General features: G+C 37.5%; 1 protein-coding gene across 2 annotated transcripts in view; it reads left to right on the plus strand.

The window, feature by feature from the left end:
• The window catches only part of LOC140135748 (N(6)-adenosine-methyltransferase catalytic subunit METTL3-like), a 48,820-nt gene that overhangs the window by 18,302 nt on the left and 9,118 nt on the right, over nucleotides 1–21,400 (plus strand). Inside the window, exons 10-15 of one of the 2 annotated variants that reach the window (XM_072157357.1) lie at nucleotides 5,113–5,168; nucleotides 5,351–5,455; nucleotides 6,375–6,562; nucleotides 7,414–7,561; nucleotides 10,021–10,199; nucleotides 11,637–13,512. In XM_072157357.1, coding sequence (XP_072013458.1) covers nucleotides 5,113–5,168; nucleotides 5,351–5,455; nucleotides 6,375–6,562; nucleotides 7,414–7,561; nucleotides 10,021–10,199; nucleotides 11,637–11,760 — 800 coding nt within the window. In that variant the 3' untranslated portion in view covers nucleotides 11,761–13,512. Of the gene's footprint in view, nucleotides 1–5,112; nucleotides 5,169–5,350; nucleotides 5,456–6,374; nucleotides 6,563–7,413; nucleotides 7,562–10,020; nucleotides 10,200–11,636; nucleotides 13,513–21,400 lie in introns of those variants that run through there. The other variant, XM_072157358.1, reaches the window with a different exon arrangement.

Here is a 21,400-nt window from a genome sequence, read left to right on the forward strand (position 1 = left end):
ATAGCGAACCGTAACCATGTTGACGCCTGATAATGGGTTTCTGACCAAATTAACCTCATATTTGCCCATTTTTAGCCCCAAAAGTGCAAATTGTCGCGCGCTTCGCGCGCATTTAATCTACTTTTACACTTTTAGCTTCAAAATAGCAAAAATTTTCGCGCGCTTCGCCCGCATTTATATTATAAACTAATTCTGTCGCCAAAGGGTGCTGGATTGACTATACTTCAAGATTTTTTTCCACCTTTTTCCCCCCCCCCCATGTCAAAAAAGAAATCTACGCCACTGATGCGCGAGCGAAACAGCTGTTCACAACGCGTTGACATCACTGCCGCATCGGGGGGAAAAATGGTATAGGTAATAGATGACTATGAAACCACAAACTCGCCCCTCGATAAAGGTTGGCAATTGAAGCAGGCCTCAGTTTAGTGAACTTTGTCTAGTTTAATGCGATGCGAGTGCAAGCGCCGCTCGGACTGTGAAGGTTTCTGGATACCGAATATGGGTTTAGATTAGGCCTATATCATGTCCTCTAGACCATATAATTTATTTTGGAAAGGAAAGTCTAATCTGGAGCCTATTCAATTGAGAAGGGACTGGATTTTGTCATAATAATATAAAAATTAATACTTGTCGTCCATAACAAGAAAGAATGCCTCATGATTTTTTTGATATCCAGCCATAGTATTTTAATTGATTAAACTGAACATGAAGCTATATCTTTACTAGCTTCATGCACTAATTTGCAGACCCGCCTGACCTTCTACATGTAGGCTAGTGAGTACCACATTAGATTGTGTTTACAAGAAATAATAAGCGCTGCCTCCTCGAAATTTCTTATGCCAGCAGCTTTGATGATTAAATATTATCTACAACGCAGGGGCTATTTTAGGTGAAAAAAGTCACTACACGTTGGCAAGCATTGGTGGCGGAAGCATTACAATTTAGAGGTGCGAAATTCGGTATTGTTGGCCAATGCGCGCGAAACGCGCAAAATTGGGCAATTTTAAGATTCACAGGGCAAATATTGCTTTACTTTTTCTTTTATTAGGATGTTTAGGGGGAAGCCCCTCCCCCCGCTTCCGCTGCCTATGCTCGAGATTTTTAAAAATCATGCGTTAAAGTCTCTCATTTTGGTGACACATTTGTGACATCATGTACTTCTTTTAGGCAGGCCAGCCACATTTGTGACCTCGCGTAGACTTCTAGTTTTAGGTGGACCAGTCAGGTGGGGGCGAGAACATTTTCAAATTGACCCGCTAATACGCCACTAACATTAGTTTACCGAGACAGATGCGCGCGAAGCGCGGGAAAATTTGCAATTTTAATGTTAAAATGAGCCAAATGTGGATAATTATTGTGGCCTAAAACCTGACCAAAGAAAGATGCACGTTACAGCTTTGGTTAATTTTGTCCTGGCATTTGGAGCCCGGGGGATATCTACAATCCATTAACACAATGTGGTGAAGACTCATACCCTACAATTCATGACGCGATTAGCGCTCGAAAGTTCCCACATTATAATACTAAATTTTAATATGGCAATAATGAGGGCAAATTTTGCGCATTGACAAAATCTTTCATTTTTTCAATAATTATATACCGGGTGTCCCAAAAAAAGGTTACATGTAGATTTTTGAAAATAATCTAAGTTAATGTTAACAAATATAAATATCCTTTTCATGATATAATTTATGTACCCTCTACTAGTACCCCTGTGAATGTCAAGTTCACAACCTACGTACACGAGGTTCATTATACCGTCACAGTCACCGTGCACAGGGCCGGATTTACCATTGGGCCAGATGGGCCCGGGCCCAGGGCCCCAAATTTTTGGGGCCCCCAAAATTGCTCGGTATCTTCCTTTTAACCCGAAAAAATTTTGCCGCTTCTCGCGTGCACTGGCCCTATAGCAAATTTCACCTTCACTTTGGGCTGAAATAGTCTGAAATTGAATTTTTTCGCGCGCTTCGCGTGCAAATGTCCTTACAAGATCTAAGCTTGTCTCCATTTAAATATTGTAATGCTCCCGCCGGTACTGTCGATGTTATACATAAAGCGAAACTTGGCCTCACGGTGAGTTTGGGGCCTCCAAATTTTGGCCTGGCCCAGGGCCTCCAAAAAGGTAAATCCTGCCCTGAGGTCCGTGCATTTGGCGGGGCACTTGAGTAGGCCCAGCCATAGCATGGCAGATGCATAATTTTATTCTGACAAACAGAGAATAAAACTTGTTTAAACAAGGCCTAAATGCAAAAGATTGTTATTCATTTCTCTATGTTGTTGACATGAGATACAGCTTGCAGAACTGCTTTCACCAAAAACGTGTTCTTATCAAATGACAATCTTCCTTTATTTGTTACCACCAAGAGTCAAGAAGCTCTAAAACTGATGTATTTTCAGTGTACAATATTTAATTTTTCAATATGTTTCTTTTGTGCAATAAGTTGAGCAATGAAAAATAAGAGAAACATAAAAAGTAATTAAAAAATCTAAAACAAAGGTGTGCGTGTGTTCAACTTTCGTTGCGATATTTTGATGGTTAGTCACTCTTGACACCCCTGTCATCTTGCGCTCATAAGTTAAGTTGCTTTTAGGATACGGAATTGAAACTTAGCAAACAGTTACAAGAAGGATGAATAAATAATATCTGAAAAAATGACATTGTTTTGTTGTACCATCACAAAATGCGGTTCATTTTCTACATGTAACCTTTTTATGGGACACCTTGTATATGGTCTTAAAAGGGGATTCCTCCAGCATATGTTGAGGAAAGGCGTATTTGCCATTGTTAAGCCTGTTTTTCACACCCAAGTTTTCCATAATTATGGTGAATGTTTGTCATAAATGGGCCCAAAAGAAGAGGTCCAGATCCACTGTATGTTTTATCGATTTTGTCCGGATATTGAGCCGGAGGTGTTGCTTTTTGACTTTCGTCGGGCCATCGGGCCAAGGGGAGTACAATAATATTTCCAAGTCAACCCAATGACCTGCTTCATGGACTAAAATTACTTTACCGGGACAAATGCGCGCAAACCACGCGCAGATGGTAAATTTTGACACTAAAGGGAGCGCACTATCTTATTATAAATAGGCAAATATTGTTGGTGGGGGTGGGGTGAAAGTTAAAGGCTTCGATCAGTTTCGATCCAAATGTCGCCAAATTCATACTGAGATCGAGGAATATACCGAGACGGTACTAATGCGAAAATGTGATTGGAAACGGTCAAGAATTGGCCTCAAAATCAGTAAAAAGTGAGTTTTTCGGGCAAATATATAGCGGTTATTTGTTTACGACCTATGTCAACCAACTCGTCCTCATGTCTAGCATAAACCGCGCCGCAAGTACGATACATTGATCTTATAGGGTAAAGGGTGGTACGGGGTTATGGTTGTAGGATATTTACGTAATAAAATAGCAATTCGGTTTGGTATTAAAGGCCATTTAGGCCCTAAGTCTATAATCTCTATTATCTGTAGGCCTAATCTGTTCAGCGATTCTTCCCGTTTTAGTAATCGCTCCCGTTTGCTCAACTAGCGGAGGCCCGCGCGGAGCGCGGGCATTCCGCTAGTACTAAATAATCGCCCCATTGAAATACACGTAAAAAGTCAAATTTTTGCTCGCAATATCTCCAGTATTTGATAATAACCAGTCGATTACAAATCGAAAAAGTTGTACATTATGTTGCAAAGAGCCCGTAAACAAAACCCTCACTGTTTTTGGCTTGAACTCAAGGCTGGAAACCTGTTTCTGCCCACTTTTTAATTCGTGGACCGATTTTCTCGATAATTGTACAAATGCGACTTTGGCAATGGCGATTCAAATTTATGCGTAGGCTTTACACTTTTATTTAAGCAATAACACGCCAGTCTCTCTGGTTATTATTAGTCCAAAGAGCAGCACAAAATACCTCAAAACATATTTTTGTATTTTTACACGAATGGCGCATTGAGTTAGCGGTGTGCTCTTTAAAATGGGTTTAAATATTTGGACAATTGTCATGATTCTGGCCTCAAATCGGAACATATTAATAAGATGCTGAAGCATGAGAGCATAATTTGTGCCGAATTTACTGGGACATTGTCGCGCGAAGCGCGCGAAAAATGTTCAATTTCTTTATTTTGGCCCAAAACGCAGTTTTGAATCTTAATGGCGCATATATATTTTAAGCACGCATTTTGAATTCTCACTGCACGGATTTTTAATCTCACTGCACGAACGTGCCAGGAGGCACGTTAAAATAGCCCCTGCTACAACGCCACACCTGTGTTCAAGGCCTTTCTTTTATCTATTGACCTCAAAAGAAAGGATTAGAATGATCAGAATGTCGTCCCTGACCCCTTTCCACACATTAATAATGAGTCGGTAAGGGAACGTGCTATCGTTATACTTCAGCGAGTACGTATGGCCACTACACAGTTCAATGGCCTTATTGTGATCTGGCGGGCGTTTTAAAAGCACGGTCCCTGACTGCGTGGACATATTTCCGGGCAAGGAACAATAGAGACCAATTGCCTGACAATGACGTCACATGTAATCCCAGTCTATAGTGTGATTAGAACATTATAGGCTGGTGGTCACTTATAGTACGATCAGTACGAAAAGTCCAATGCGATTATTAATGTATTTTCTAAAATTAAAAGAACCACTTTTTAGCGGGAATTTTTGTAAGTTACACAGCTTAAGTTGTGAAAGGGTTGAAAGACTACAATATTACGGCATAAACAAGAATTTCTTTGTTTGGTCGTTATTCCTATAGGCTCATCCCTTAAATTGGTGACTTGGTTTTGTGTGATTTTAAATCCATACACCTACTATGGAAGACATGGCCCATCCACACAGAGAGTGTGAATTTCAAATGGGATCACCTGAATGAGTTATTCCATTTAAAATCTACACGCCCTTTGTGGGAGAGTAAGGCCATCATGTCTTCCATAGGGGTGTATAAATTTAACTGGAATAGCTCATTTTGTGATTGATTAAATGAAGTGTTTGTCTAAAATTGATTTATCTAGTTGATTTTGTGATTTATTAATTTTACTGATTGATGATTGATTGATTGATCAATTGATTGATTGATTGATTGATTGATTAATACCATTGTTTGTTTATTTCAGAATCGTTGGGTGATTGTTCCTTCCTCAATACATGTTTCCACATGGACACATGCAAAGTAAGTTATAACGTCTATTTCAGGAAAATAAATAAAAATAACAACAAAATATGTATGGGTGTATTCTCTCTATTTAGTGTCTTTCTCTAATAATTACCCACCACTTTTTTCAATATTCTGTATGAAAGACAGCAAAACATTAAAAATTACCATTATATTTTGGCATGTTTGTATTATTTCAGTATGTCCATTATGATGTTGAGAGGTCAAGAGGTGATGCTAAAACAGACAGCAGCGCATTGGTGAAGAAAGGCTTGATGGGAGAAGTCACAATGATACCTCCACAGGTAGGTTAGAAATGGGTGTGTGGAGCCGGGGTGTAGGGATGGGGGTGGGGTGGGGTGTGTGTCTATTATGATGTTGAGAGGTCAAGAGGTGATGCGAAAACAGACAGCAGTGCATTGGTGAAGTCACAATGATACCTCCACAGGTAGGTTAGAAAAGGGTGTGTGGAGCCAGGGTGTAGGGTGGGGTGTGTTGGGGTGGGGTTTGTGTCCATTGTGATGTTGAGAGGTCAAGAGGTGATGCGAAAACAGATGGCAGTGCATTGGTGAAGAAAGGTTTGATGGGAGAAGTCACAATGATACCTCCACAGGTAGGTTAGAAATGGGTGTGTGGAGCCAGGGTGTAGGGTGGGGTGTGTTGGGGTGGGGTTTGTGTCCATTGTGATGTTGAGAGGTCAAGAGGTGATGCGAAAACAGACAGCAGCGCATTGGTGAAGACAGGCTTGATGGGAGAAGTCACAATGATACCTCCACAGGTAGGTTAGAAAGGGGTGTGTGGTTCCAGGGTGTAGGGTGGGGTGTGTGTTGGGGTGGGGTGTGTGTCCATTATGATGTTGAGAGGTCAAGAGGAGATGCAAAAACAGACAGCAGTACATTAGTGAAGAAAAGTTTGAGGGGAGAAGTCACAATGATACCTCCACAGGTAAAGGGGTGTGTGGAGCCAGGGTGTAGGGATGGGGTGTGTGTTGGGGTGGGGTGTGTGTCCATTATGATGTTGAGAGACGTCAAGAGGTGTTGCTAAAACAGACAGCAGTGCATTGGTGAAGAAAGGTTTGATGGGAGAAGTCACAATGATACCACCATAGGTAGGTTAGAAATGTGGGCATTTATAAGGAGTGGGGGTGTTGGGGTTAGAATTATGAAATCATTCTCTTAGTGTGTAGCTGCACCATGTTAATATTGGTTGTTTGCTCTTGTACAGTGGATCCAGTGTGACATCAGACATATAGACTCAAATATCCTGGGCAAGTTTGCGGTGATAATGGCTGATCCTCCCTGGGATATCCACATGGAGTTGCCGTATGGTACTATGCAAGATGATGAGATGAGGAAGATGAATGTACCGCTGCTACAAGATGAAGGCTTTATCTTCTTGTGGGTCACTGGCAGGTAAGTCATAACCAAAGTGAATGGACCTGGATTGCCCTGTGCATAATGCTGGTACATCAGCCATATTGGGATGTCATTCATGGAGACCAAAAAAGTCCGGTGTGATTGTTAATATATTTTACTAGATTTCGCGGTTCTCGGGTCGGGCGGTTCTTGTGATAGGCCTATTTCTAATTACCCAACACCTGTTACCCATATACCTGTCCTGACCTTTTAACTACTATGAAATGCATCTCTCAATGATCAAGACCCAACTTGACCCAACTTAATCAACTCGGTTTGTTTTGTAGCTGTGGTGCTTACTTCGGTAGTTGGTAGGCCTTTCCATAATCTGAAAACCCATCAGAATAGGCCTATATGCAAGTGTTCCGTATTGAAATATGTGTTGAAAATAGGCCTATTGGTCCGATGAGATGCACCTGTTATCACACTGTAATGCTTTCCAATGCGTGAGTCCTGTTGATATTCCGTGATAACGCATGCAAGCACGCGATAGTACACCGCGCGAACGCAAACCGCGCGGGCGGACGGACGGACACGCGGTGATTAGTATTATGATGATTGGGGTTGGATTTGACGATTGTGAGGGTCGAAAATTAGAAAACAAAGAAATTGAAAGGCTAATTTTCTTGTTTTTGTGAGGTTGGCGCTAAACCTCATAAAGACCACAGTGAGTGTACCTCTGGCATTTGTCAGTAAAAGCCGGATATTGAGTAATAGCTAACAATAATTTGCATCTTTAAGCTGGTGTACAAAGGTTTGCAGGGGGAGAATGTCCCTTGCACTCCCTACCCCCCCAGGTCTGGAACAGTTAATATCTTTTGAATACACTTTTGTGTTCATGTTCACAGAGCTATGGAGCTTGGTAGGGAGTGTTTGGAACTCTGGGGTTACAAACGGTGTGAAGAACTCATCTGGGTGAAAACCAACCAATTACAGAGGCTTATACGTACTGGAAGAACAGGTCATTGGTTGAACCATGGCAAAGAACACTGCCTGGTAGGTTTTGGTATTGGTCTTTCAGCTAGAAATGTAGATATAGGTAAATCCATTAAAAGTTGAGTGCGACTGCAGCATACAGGAGTTCCATGCATTGCTAAATCTTGTTTTATGAATGTAATTTTTCTTTTCTAAGTTCAGAGCAAAGAAATTTAGTTTTTACTTGTCCAAGAGCACTTTGCTTAAGAACCCTGGGCAGTGCTGTTTTACTTGTTATTCGCCTTCGTAGTGAATATGTCATTCCTTAGTTACCTTGGTTCACGCTTGGTATGCACACCTGTTAGCAACCCATTGACTCTGTGTTGTGATCATTTTGATTGTGGTTCCGAACACAGATAGTGTGAATCAGTTTGACCTGGCAACGATCGATTTTGATGTCACACTACGACAATGAAATTTGGTTTGTGTTGCAGAAAGAATGATATGATGTAGCCATACTATAGAGTCTGCGGTATATATGTGACATGTCATGTCAAAAGGAGACACTTTTGGGCAGGATCGTAAATGGAGAAATAGCCAAAAATCTGCCCGGGGTGATTTTTTCACAATTTGGGTTTGTTGCGAATTTGTGATGTTATTAATGTTTCAAATATCGTCTGATAGTTTCAGACCGGAATGTAACTGGCATCTTGTATTTTTTGAGACATTTTTCAAGGTAATTCCTACTCTCAACATTGTCAATAATATTTTTAAAGGCCGTTATCTCAATTTCCCATTTTATAATACCATAACTTACAACCTCAATATCTTCGCTTAAGAATGTCCGATTTCATTGGGGAAAACGGCATTATGGAGCAAAATATCTCTTTATTTAAGATATGTAAAAACCTCAAAATTGATAACCTGCCCAAAAGTGTCTCCTTTTGACATGACACATCACATATGCTTGTGGAAACAAGCCAAGTCAGTTTCTTTTTTGTCTGCAAAGGTTCTATTAGTGATTAGCCAAATCAGAAAATTTAAATAATCATCAAACATCAGAAGACAACCTCAGTAATGAGGGAAAATGTCACATTTTAGTCAATTTTAGAGGAGCCTCTCTGCTTGGACACTTGTAGTAGGGATGACCACTGTCAATACATGTAGTACATGTACTAGAACAGTTTCCCATTTACTGGTGTGTACATGCACCCATGTATTGTCAATGCAAAAAAAATCAATACATGAAGTCCCACGGTATGCAGTACTTGCATTGGCCTGATTTAGACCTAAAACAGGTTGTTCCTGATTACACCAGAAAACATTAACCAAACTCTTTCCTGATTGGTCAGTAAATAGAGAAGACCTTCCTTTATCAAGAGATCAACTTTTTTTAAAGAAAAATTTAATGAGATGAGAACTACAACAGGTTGAAGTGACACCATTCTGTGCATCAGGTCTTGAAACGCATAATTATCTCCGAATTTGGATTGATTCAGACAAGCAAACTTACATACTCATAAAATTTAACTATTTTTGAAGACAAAATGTACAGGATGTTAAGAAATTAAAGAATGTTTAAGCCTGCCGAAACCCATCTGAAATTATGCACTTCTGACCACCATATCCATTTTAGATATGCTACATCATGGCTTCCATGCACACACAGTATATTGCTCAATGTAGTAAAGATAACCTTTGAGTTGGAGCAAATTTCTCAAAATTGGTAGTGATTAATGTTACCAAACTTATGTCATGATGAAATATAACCTTTTTTGAAGATAAAATGTGCTGACCTTAGAAGATTGAACAATGTTTAAGACTGCCGCTATTCATTTGAAATAAGGCACTTATTGTTCAGCTCCTCTATGGAGATATTTTCCATGGCAGCCATTTATGATCATACTTGAGGTTTCACCAAACAAACCATGGGTTTTGAGGTCTTATATTTTTTGTTGCATGTCAACAAAATCGTCTACATTTTCAGGATGATCTTATTTCATGTTGTTATAAGCAAATATAATGTTCCATATAACGCTAGTTAATAAATACATTAAGAAAAAGTACCTTAAAATTGCACTTTCTGTTAGTATTCCTTTTTGGACTTAAACTTCTTAACATGTTCTAGCAGCCCTATATAAAACCGTGACACTCGAAAGGCCATATCTCTGGAATGAAACGTCCGATTAAGATCATTTAAACGCCAAAATGTTTCTTTCATCAATTCCCAGCCAATAGGTTAGGTCTGAATCAATTTAAAAGTACTTCAATTTTTAGTGGACATGCCTACTTGTAGCTACCCGCATTTGATTGAAGCTTCATAATTATTAATACTGCTTTTCTTACTTTTTGACAATTTTGTCGCTTGAATAAACACCTAATGACATCTTTATTGACTTATCCTTCACTTTTAAGATATTTCAAATAAAAATATATTATTCCTTCATGAGGAACACTGATAGTGCCTTTAATGAATTATTCATAAGTTAATGATGTAGCCATGCATTATTCATAAGTTCAATGATTTACCCTCCTTATAGATTGGAGTGAAGGGACAACCCAAAGGCTACAATAAAGGTCTTGACTGTGATGTCATTGTTGCAGAGGTACGGGAGACTAGTCACAAACCAGATGAAGTGTATGGGTTAATAGAGAGGTTATCACCAGGAACTCGCAAAGTGGAATTGTTTGGTCGCATGCATAATGTACAGCCTAATTGGTAAGTTGCACTTAGTGTTTTTATAACATGTCTGAAACGAAAGGAATGTTAACCTCCTGAGCACTATCTGCCAATCTAACATTGCCTCTGATTGGTCAATTACATGATATCTTCATTTTAATCACCAATCAGAATTGCAAATAATTCACCTCAATTTTTTTGCATGGTGAAATTATTCTAACAATGTTGCTGATTGGTCCAATTGATAATGAAAACTTCTTCTTAGCTAATTGGCAGGTAGTTCTCAAGGGGTTAAATCCCAAGTTGGTAGTTTGGAGACGTATGGGCTGGTGAGATGATGTTCTGATTTGACATAGTGACGAATAAGCAAATTTGCCATTTGGAAATTTGGTACCATTCCAGCGGTCCTCCTAAAAGGGAATTCATGGATGCACATTTAAAATGTATATTATAATAGTGGATATGCATTATTTATTTACAATACTCAGATGTTCAGAAACAAATGTATATCATTTGAATTCAGCAAACACAAAAAAGTTTTTAGAACATTATAAATGTGTTTTGGTTTTGTTATAATAGTTTAAATAACCCGACATTTAAATATTATTTAATTTTCTTTAAAACCTTTTATATGAAAAACATTACAACATTTCAAAAATGTTATTGCAAAATAGTTTTGGCAAACATTTTTGTAAAATATTTTGTCAACACATAAATAGCATTATGTTAGAATGGTTTACAAGTTTTCAAAAATGTTTTTGAATGGATTTAAAACATGTTATACCTTTTTTACAACTTGGCATTTTTAAAAACATTTTCTGTGAAACATTTTGGGTTTGATAAGTACTGCTATTCAGCATTATTATGCAAAAGCCAAACCAAATGGGCTATTCCAATTGAAATCCATTCACCCCCCCTGCGGAGAACATGACCTTAATCTTCCACACAGGGACTGTGAATTTCAAATGGGTTGCCTGAATGGGTGACTCAATTTGAAATCTACACCCCTGTGTGGGAGAATAAGGCCATGTCTTCCATAGCGGGTGTAGGTATTTCAAATAACATAGCCCAATATAGACTTACATCAGTACATGTGGGATCAAATGTACATTCAACTATTCTTTGGTTCACCTCAAGTTCGGTAATGACATAGGTGCATATTTCGATGTGAACCGCACGTGTAAAGTTAAATGCGCAGAGCATACACGCACATGTACAAGGTCAGTTTGTCTGCACGTTTGTGGCGCAACTGCGAAAAGCATTGACGTCACTACCGAACTTGAGGTGAACCACAGTATATAATATTTAAAACATAACAACTGGCTGTCCTAATGGATATAGACTCCAAAACTTGGAATTTAGATTCAAAAGTCTGTCCTGTCAAAAAAAATTGTGTTTGGATCAAATGTTTTAAGCTTTGCCATCAAAGCCACTATGGTTAACCGGTTTCCCCTTTCTCTTTTCTTTTTTTGCCAGGGTTACGTTAGGAAACCAACTCGATGGAATTCATATAGTAGAACCTGATATGATAGAACGATTCAAGGTGGTCTACCCAGACATGAATCCGGTGCACTTATTAAAACCATTGCAGAAGAAATAGAGAGATGACAAGACTGTACCGCATAAGATATTTTCACTGCTACCCTGAAATTTCAGGGTAATTGTGCAATGGGTTATATGACCAAAGTAGTTGTAAATCATTTGTCATCTACCAGGGGGCACGGTGGCCAAGCGGAACGGGCTCCGACTCATAATCGGAAGGTTGCGGGTTCGAGCCCCGGCAACACCATCATGTTATGCCCTTGAGTAAGGCACTTTATCTTGATTACTCCTCTACACCCAGGTGTATAAATGGGTACCGAGTACCGACATTGTTAAATGCTGGGAAGGGAACAGACTCGCTGTGGAGGAGGTGTAGCGATCCCCCTATAGCAACATTACATGGAGGAGTCTGGCCCAATCGCAAATGAAAGAGAGATGTGCACTCCGATCACTGTTTATACAGGATCATCCCCTATCTTTACTTGTCATCTACCAACTGCATATGTTATGTGTTATGCTAGTTAGTGACGACTGAAACACTTGACGTTTGTATCGTTTCGTACTTAAGAAAATATTTTGTACGACTTCGTATCGGTGCCTGTGTTTTACCACGCCGTAGTGATAGGATTGCACTCTGGGTGTTTAAAAATATGTGACCAAATACAAACATGTCAAAAAGGTTAATTTGGACACAACTGCGTAGTCAAACACAACTGCGTAGTCAAAGTTTGTAAATCTATTGGAAAGTGTCGAATCTGACATAATAGAGCGACTCAACAGTGAATCCAAATGGATGGTAACATTTCACCATGATTTTGCTATTTTATTTTTCAGTTGTTTTCCAGTTTTCTTACAAATGTCAAAGCCAAATTTAGAGCAATATCTGTTCAAATTGTGGGATAGGCTTTAACGACAGGAGTTCATAACAATTAGTAAGCTTTCAGCTGGTTCACTGTTGGACAAGTCCAGAACTGTCATTAAGTTCTAAACTTGTCCAACAGCGAACCTGTTAAAAACTTACTAATATCTGTTCAAGTCAAATTATGAAAATATGCAATAAAATGCATAATTTAATACTGTGGTGAATGTAAAACAGGTAAAACAAAAAATGAATTTTGTACAAAATGGAAATTAAACATTTAAGCTCTAGCAGGAGACAGCGTCTTAGCCAGCCACCTATCCACCCATCATTTTGGATGGGCAGTTTGCTCCTGGGACATACAAGAGAGTGCTAAATTCTGAAAATAATGCTTGAATAGCAAGATAAATCAAGGCTATATCAATTATAGCCTTTTCAGCAGACTGAACCGACTTGAGTTTTGGTGAAAATAATAATGGGCACCTGTCAAATTCTAGCTAAGAGCCTGGAGTATGATAGTGTACACATGGGTGGCCAACTGTTTTCACAACACCTCCTATTAGGCTATCTTAATTTAACAGTTTTAATAAACTTTCGGTGATATTTTGTCATTTAAGCCTTGGACCTACTCCACTTGAAAAGTCCATCCATCTGCCCTTAAAATAGGTTTTTTTTTGTTGCTTTGGGCCAAATATTGCAGCTTGAATTGATGCTATTACAGGTAGCATTGAACTTTAAGTGGAGAATTTAAAACTGATCAACAACACTTACATTTTTGATCCAAATGTTAATTTCAGAGTTCATTCTCAATCCAATTTCATCAGAAATGCAAGTTATTGTTTTTGATAATACCAGCTGTTGAATTGTATGCATAAATCAATCCAAATTATGATTACAAAATCAAAATACTCGAGGTTTTTATTCAACATTTGATAAAGTAGGGATAAATGTTGTAAAATATCATGTGTTAAATGTTGCTAAATATTTTTAAACTTGTGTTTGACAATGATGATGATATTAAACACCTGATCAATCTACACAATTTGGTAGTATCGTGTGCTGTGATTTTGTTTTGAAATCTGAACAATTAATGTCAGATATTATATTGTTATGAATTTGGCAGATGGCTGAATCTGGATTCGGCTTTTGGTAAATCGGCTTTTGGTTATGCATGCATTATTTTTGAATGAGAGAACAAGGGATCAATGCTTAATAATAGGGCCTTTTGTCTAGCTATTTCCTATAATTTATCACGATTGATCGAGTGCAGTTTCTAAATCGTAACAATAGTAGGTAGTTAGTAGTGGTCTGAGTGAAAAGGTTCAAGGGAATTAATGAGGTGTCGTGGTATACAGCTGAAACAGATAAATAGAGAAATACAATACAATCATTAATTTACTGGAACAAAATTGCGTTTCACTTTATTATATATAAAAAATTGAACACAAAGCATCAGGAGAAAAAAGGAATTCTGCAGGAAAAAAGGGAAGTACATGTGTATAGAAACTAAAAAGGGAAGTATGTAGGAAATTATTTATGCAGTTTTGTATCTCGTTCTCAAAAATTGTCAGAAAGTTGTCGTCTATATTGTAATGAATAAAGACAATCCGATATTTCAATTGTCTCGACTACTGGTACACAAGGAATATTCTTGTGAAAATCTTGTGAAAAACATGTTGCTTTTACTACTTTCAAGCTCAAATCCTTAGATATGGGTCCTTATTTCCTGAAATCCTTAGATATGGGTCCCTATTTTCAGTAAAATTACCCTTAGAAGTGGGTATGGGTTCGGAAGCTCGAGCCACACATCCACGTCGAAAAATAATCCAAGTACCCCCCCTCGGGCTTGACACCTCATTTGTTCAAACTGAGTAAGAAATGACAGAGAACTTGACAAGAGGCGTACTAGGGGTTACCATTCCTGAAGGAAATAACAAGTGCATTATCAGTGATTAAAGGAAAAGAAATGTGTTTAATGGCATGAACGAAAATGTGGTGAATTGTGGTAACCATAACCGCTCACAATCATTCATATGCAGGAATATCTGAATTGATCATAATGGTTTAGGACTTTATGTCTACCAATAGTGAAGGAGGACCAAACAGTATTTCCCACAAAAATCCTGAAGCAATTCGCCACCGAAGTGATGTAATAATCAGGTAACTACCATAGCAATAGGTGAAAACAATTTTTGGTTATACCACGCTGCACTACTCCCCATTCCAGAAAAATACAGAACTATTTTTTTTGGATTAAAAAAATATTATCGGATATGTTTTGCCAAATGAAATATTATATATAGCTAAATCCTAATCCTTTAGTTAGTCCTAATTGGCAATAAAAGTCCAATTTTAATATTTTTACAATTTGAGTGAAAATGGCCCAAAAACATGCAATTTGCATGTGTTCTTACAATATTATTGCATTCACAAAATTGTAAGACTTGGCACAAGTCTAAGGATTAAAAATCTTGAGTATAGGGTAAGAGGTAGCTCATAATTTTAATATTATATGTTATTTTTTCTAATTGGTTATGAAAAAGATTGGAAAACGTGTTTTCCAAAAATTAGAATGCACAACTTGATATTAGCCTTTGATAAATCTTTGGGCTTGATTGTCACAGAATACGAAAAAGGTAGAAAAATACCCTAAAACTGCATGTTTTTGGCCCTTATTTTCCAAATTTTGACCAAATATTAAAATTGTACTTTCATTGCCAGTTAAGACCAACTAAAGGATTAGGATTTAGCTATGTTTCATTTGGCAAAACAGGATATTTTTTTTAATCCAAAAAAATTAGTTCTGTATTTTTCTGGAATGGGGAGTAGTACGTTCCAGAACGGTCAACTGCATATCCGTCAATACACGCTTTTTCAATGGGAAATGAACTTTGTTGCTTGGATGATGTCACGATGAGGTTAGCATTTATTCCGTATTGAAAAGCGTGTACTGACGGATATGCAGTCGACCGGCCTCTTCACATGGTACACAGGTGATTAGTGCAACCTGCCTGTAGTGCTGGGCGATATATGCAGAAATTGTGTTCCCCTATTCCTATGATTATTACATCACTTCGTCAGCGAATATCAAAGTTTAACACCAGTGCGCTCTGGTAAAGACAACATCTGACATCAAAATGAAAGATGAAATAAAGGTATTTCTACATTTTTCTCAATGTCAACAGGGTTCCCACGGTCCTTGAATTTGAAAACGCCTTTTCAAGGCCTTGGAAACTTGCAAAAGGTCCTTGAAAATTGGAATTTTACCTGACAAAATTTGGGGAGTTGAGGAGCTGTCACTTTCGTTAATACGTGCTGCATGGAAAGCTGCATCATGATTTTTGGGTTGTGGCAAGTCCTTGAAAATCATGCTTTTGGACTTTCCTTGAATTTTAAAGGCTTCAAGGTGCAGGAACCCTGTGTCAAATTTGGGTGGTACCCAGCTGTGGTTCCAGGATTGTCAAAATACTATTGGGACCCAAAAATTGTCAGAAGTTGGCCGATTTTGCCCAAACCACCTGGTATGGTGCAAAAATGCAACTACACACAGCAGATATTAAACTTTAGGGTGGGTTATATCATGGAAGTAAGAGACATGAAAGCTGGTCGATCCAACACCTATTGAATTATTTACGTAACAAGCTATTGTGATAACAATGTAGTCAGCGTGTCTTTGATGTGGATCAGACTTGCCGCCTGTATTGCCAGTTCGTTTATTTACAGGTTTATTATTTTGAGCAAAAATCGTGTTTTTCTTGATTATGTTTCAAGTATGTTGCTTTTATTCGGAAAAAAGTGACAGGGATGTTAGATTTGTAATCCATAATTACAGAAATCCATTCAAAATATCGATTTCTACCCTATACTTACAGATTTTCTTAAACTTCAAAATATTGGAAATCATGCATTTACGTCTAAACCGCTAATTGGCGGTAATAATTGATATGCGCACTTGGCACATGCTTTACATTATAAAATGAATCCCGCATCTATTTGTGTGCCCGGGGCTGCCCGAAATTGCTGTTGACCAGAATGTTCCAGAGTCGGGTATTATCTTTACATTTTGCGTAAAATAAACTATTTCATTTCATTTTCTGTTTTAAAACTGCTATCTGAAAGTCTAGCATGGATATACATTTAATCGGTAGGTTTTCACATAATTACATATTTTTAATAAAATTGAATAACTGATAGCATTCTGACCATTATGTAGGGATTTTATAAAATCTGTTTGTGTTCATAAAACTAGTCATGCACTGCGGTAATATAACACAGCCCATTGTCAGGACTTAGTACACGACCTCGTACTGCTATTGATTTTTAAGCGGAACTTTGATTTTAGACATGGTACACGTTGACCATGCGATGACTCAATTGTTCCACTTTCAACTGTACTGCTTTTGTTCAGTATCGCGGCAAGTATGATACTCACTTTGATGTAGTATTTGACCAGCTTCCATGTGTATTACTTCCATGGTTATATTCATACCTTATAAAATAGACAATTACACACAAAATCTTATTTTTCATGCATTTTATTTTTCAATTTGTACAAACTACAAATAATGACTTTGTTCTTCAAAGCACTGAATCTGTGTTGTAATCTGGTACCAAATGACTGTCCTCTACCAGAGAGAATGTAACAAAACTATTTTGTAAAAATGTAACCAATAGCAACAATGCCAAAGCATGTGTACCTTTCAATTTTAATTTTTAATTTTTATCCCGATTTTAAAAGTTTTATTTCTTTTATGATGTACAAATTTTACAAAATATCAGCACTGTGTGACCATTTATAGTCAAGTTTTTCCTAAGACTTTGTTGCATTTTACTTGCTATTGATCATCAGAACACATTGTCAGATTTCTCCAACTACTGTACCATTGATATTTTTTGTGTTCAAGCTCAAAATCAAAGCAAATTCTATAATTACCAAAATATAGAATGTTGTTATAACTGGGTAAATATCCAATGTTTTGGAAAGCAAGTATCTGGTAAAATATGTCTTTAGGTGGCTAGAGGCTGCTCGTGTGCAATAATAAGCTTTAATATAAACGCCTTATTATTAATTCAAATTCACACTGCAGATTGTTTTTGATAATTAAAAAAAAAGTGAAATAATACCAGCTCATTTTCGGATTTATTTCATAATCAACTTCCCGATGAATAAAATCATACTGCTCTATCACATCATGGTTATATGTGAAGGACTGCAAAACAATCCTGCTATCCTATACAGTTATTTTTTCAATGCATTAACTGTTAGTTAAACACGAAGTGCGGTAGCTATTGGATTACAAGATATACGTATCCTTGATAGAGTATCTATAACTGGGAAAGATATCCTGTTATGTTATTTTTAATACTATGATATATGGAAAAAAATACACAATAATTGCCGAAGCACACACAGTAATGTTTCTTCAGTAGAGTTGTTAAAATACAGGGCGTTTCTGAAAGATTGGGATTCTGAGCTAGTTCGGTTCTTCTGCTATACAAGCATAAATATCCTAATTGAAACTCCGAAACACAGAGTATGGGGGTTACCAATAATAATTATAGTACCCTTTTCAAATCATCAAATAAATTTTGTTTAGGAAATACAGAGATTAACCCAAAATCATGATATTATCATCAATGGACAAAATTAGCATGAATTTTGGTGAAATAACTTTATTTCCTGAACATAAATTTGATCATTTAAAAAGGACACTATTGGAAAAACCTCATACTTTGTGTTTGAGTTTCCATTTTGGATGTTTATCCTTGCAAGAAGAGCGATGGATCCTAACTACCTCCGGTAGCAATCTCTCGGAAACGCCCTGTATGGACGGAGTTAAAGAGAACCTGTTGTGTACTATGCTATCCATGAATTGGAGCTGTCAATGGCTACCAACTCAAAAGACAACACCTACGTAATCTCTAATGTAGTATCAAGATAGAATCCCATCCTACAGAGTTAAAACGAAGCGCCATCGCATGGTTACCATTGCCAGCTCCGATTCATGGATGGCTCCAAATAGCACGCAACAGATTTCCTTTAATTCACATACAAAAACGGTAACTGCACGTTAAGAGATCATTTGAAAGAAGCCCAAACAAGTGTCAAGATTTCCATCAAATATTTCAAAACATACTTTTACCTGTCTTGTCTTAAGTTCAGAGTACCGATAGCGTTTCACGCGGTTAGGTTAGCGCGAGATTCGAAATTGCCACTGCGCCATCCAGCATTGCGTTACTCTCAACTGAAGACAAGATACACTGTAACTCGACAAACTTAAGCAAGTAAATCGTTGGGGTTTTACATTCACCCTATCAGAATTACTGCCGAAATCTGGAAGATACCACAAAACGGGAAGAAAAACAACCACCACCATATACACATTTCTAACATTTAGTCAATTTATAATCAAGAAAATCAAAAAGATTATCTACAATAATATAAATGTACTGGGTAAACAAAATAAACAAATCGAAGTTGGAAACGTAACAAAATATCATCTTGTAAGAAGAGTTGTACGTGACAAAGGTTGAAAACTAAGCACTGCACAAGAGGCAAAATCTTTTGCACAACGGTATTAATCAGACATTGAAAACAATTTAGTGGTTAAAGTTGGGCAGACAAAAATTGAGGATGACTGCATGTTCTGATTACAATTGAATGTCAAATATTTGTGATTACCAAAAATTAATCTCCATTAATAACACTACAGCAGGTTCATTTGTCACTTCTCTACCACATTTGATAATGGAAATGTTTAATCAGGTGGGCTGTTACAACTCTTTTGTTTATCTAATACTGGATTAAAATGTGATTATTTATAAGATTGTAGACTTTGCATCAATGACCAGCTCCGTTGTTAGTATTATATGCGTAACAAAAATACGTAATTAGGCTTGCTTATCTATCAGAAAGACAACCTGTAACGTCTTGCATTTCAATTTGGTACTGAATACACAAATATATTAGTTTCGTAACAATCTTGTTGCTTTCCAAATCGGCCGTCAAAGATGACTTTGTTTTAGGTACCGGTAACCAGAATAGAAAGACATTTGTCACACAACATACGTGGAGAATGTGCATGAAAAAAAATGCACAATTTGAAGTAGTAAGAAGATAACACAAGCATGGATTGAAGTCATGAAGTGTTCAACCATTTTATCAATTCAGTACTGACTTAATTATGCTATAAAATTCATTGTAAACATAACAAATGGGCTACAAACTGTGCATATTGAAACAATTACAAAATAAGGGTTACCAGTGAAATACATTTAAGTTGCACTTGGACATCAATACAGCTAACTAACTGTAACGAGTGTTGTGCATTCGTGTGAGTTCGGGTAAAAGGTGATTTTGGCCTTGAGTCAAGTACGGCTCGTAACAATATGTACAATGCTTAAATGTTCTGAAACAGTCATTATATCCTTTAAATCCAGCAAGCACAAAAATGTTTTTAAAACTTTATTAGTCAAATGTATTTTGGTTTTGGTCTAAATGGTTTAATATTTAAATGTTGTGTTATATAATTTTCATGAAAATATCTTTAAGACTTTTTATATGAAAAACATTACAACATTTCAAAAATAGTTTTGGCAAACATGTTTGCAAAATGTTCTGTCACCACATAAATAACAGCTAGTGTATTAGAATGTTTACAACAAGTTTTCAAAAATATTACAATATTTTATACCCTTTATATACCCTTTATATAACGTGACATGTAAACTTTTTCTTTGAAACGTATTGTGTTTGCTGGGCTATTTGGCATTATGCAAAAACCAAACCAAAATATAGACTAGAATATAGAAAAATTACTTAATTTGTGTACATCGTGGAACATACTCTTTGCGTGGCTGTGCGTAGTAAGCACAGCCACGCAAAGCGTAGTTGTTCCATGATGTACACAAATTAATTTTTTTTCTATAGGCATGCGGGGACAAATACGCATTCAAGTATGTACTGCATATGTACTGTAGCAACTGCATTGATCTGTGGCTTTTGTACAACAATTACTGGCTGTCCTAATGGATATAGACTCCAAAACTTGGAATTTAGGTTCAAAAGTCTGCCCTGTCAAAAACATTTGTGTTTGGATCAAATGTTTAAAACTTTGCCATCACAGCCACTACGTTTAACCGGTTTCCCCTTTCTCTTTTCTTTTTTTACCAGGGTCACGTTAATAGGAAACCAACTAGATGGAATTCATATAGTAGAACCTGACATGATAGAACGATTCAAGGTGGTCTATCCCGACATGAATCCAGTGCACTTATTAAAACCATTGCAGAAGAAATAAAGAGATGACAAGACTGTACGGCATAAAATATTTTCACTACTACCCTGAAATTTCAGGGTAATTGTGCAATGGGTTATACGACCAAAGTAGTTATAAATCATTTGTCATCTACCAGGGGGCACGGTGGCCGAGCGGAACGGGCTCCGACTCATAATCGGAAGGTTGCGGGTTCGAGCCCCGGCAACGCCATCATGTTATGCCCTTGAGTATGGCACTTTATCTCGATTACTCCTCTCCACCCAGGTGTATAAATGGGTACCGGCATTCTTAAATGCTGGGAAGGGAACAGACTCGTTGTGGAGGTGTAGCGATCACCCTATAGCAACATTACATAGAGTACATAGAGGAGTCTGGCCCAATCGCAAAGGAAAGGGAGATGGGCACTCTGATCACTGTTTATACAGGATCATCCCCTTTACCTTTACTTGTCATCTACCAACTGCATATTTCATGTGTTATGCTAGTTAGTTACGACTGAAACACTTGGCGTTCGTATGGTGTCGTACTCAAGAAAATATTGTGTACGATTTTGTATCGGT

The sequence above is a fragment of the Amphiura filiformis genome, chromosome 16, assembly GCF_039555335.1.
Source record: "Amphiura filiformis chromosome 16, Afil_fr2py, whole genome shotgun sequence".
Lineage (NCBI taxonomy): Eukaryota > Metazoa > Echinodermata > Ophiuroidea > Amphilepidida > Amphiuridae > Amphiura > Amphiura filiformis.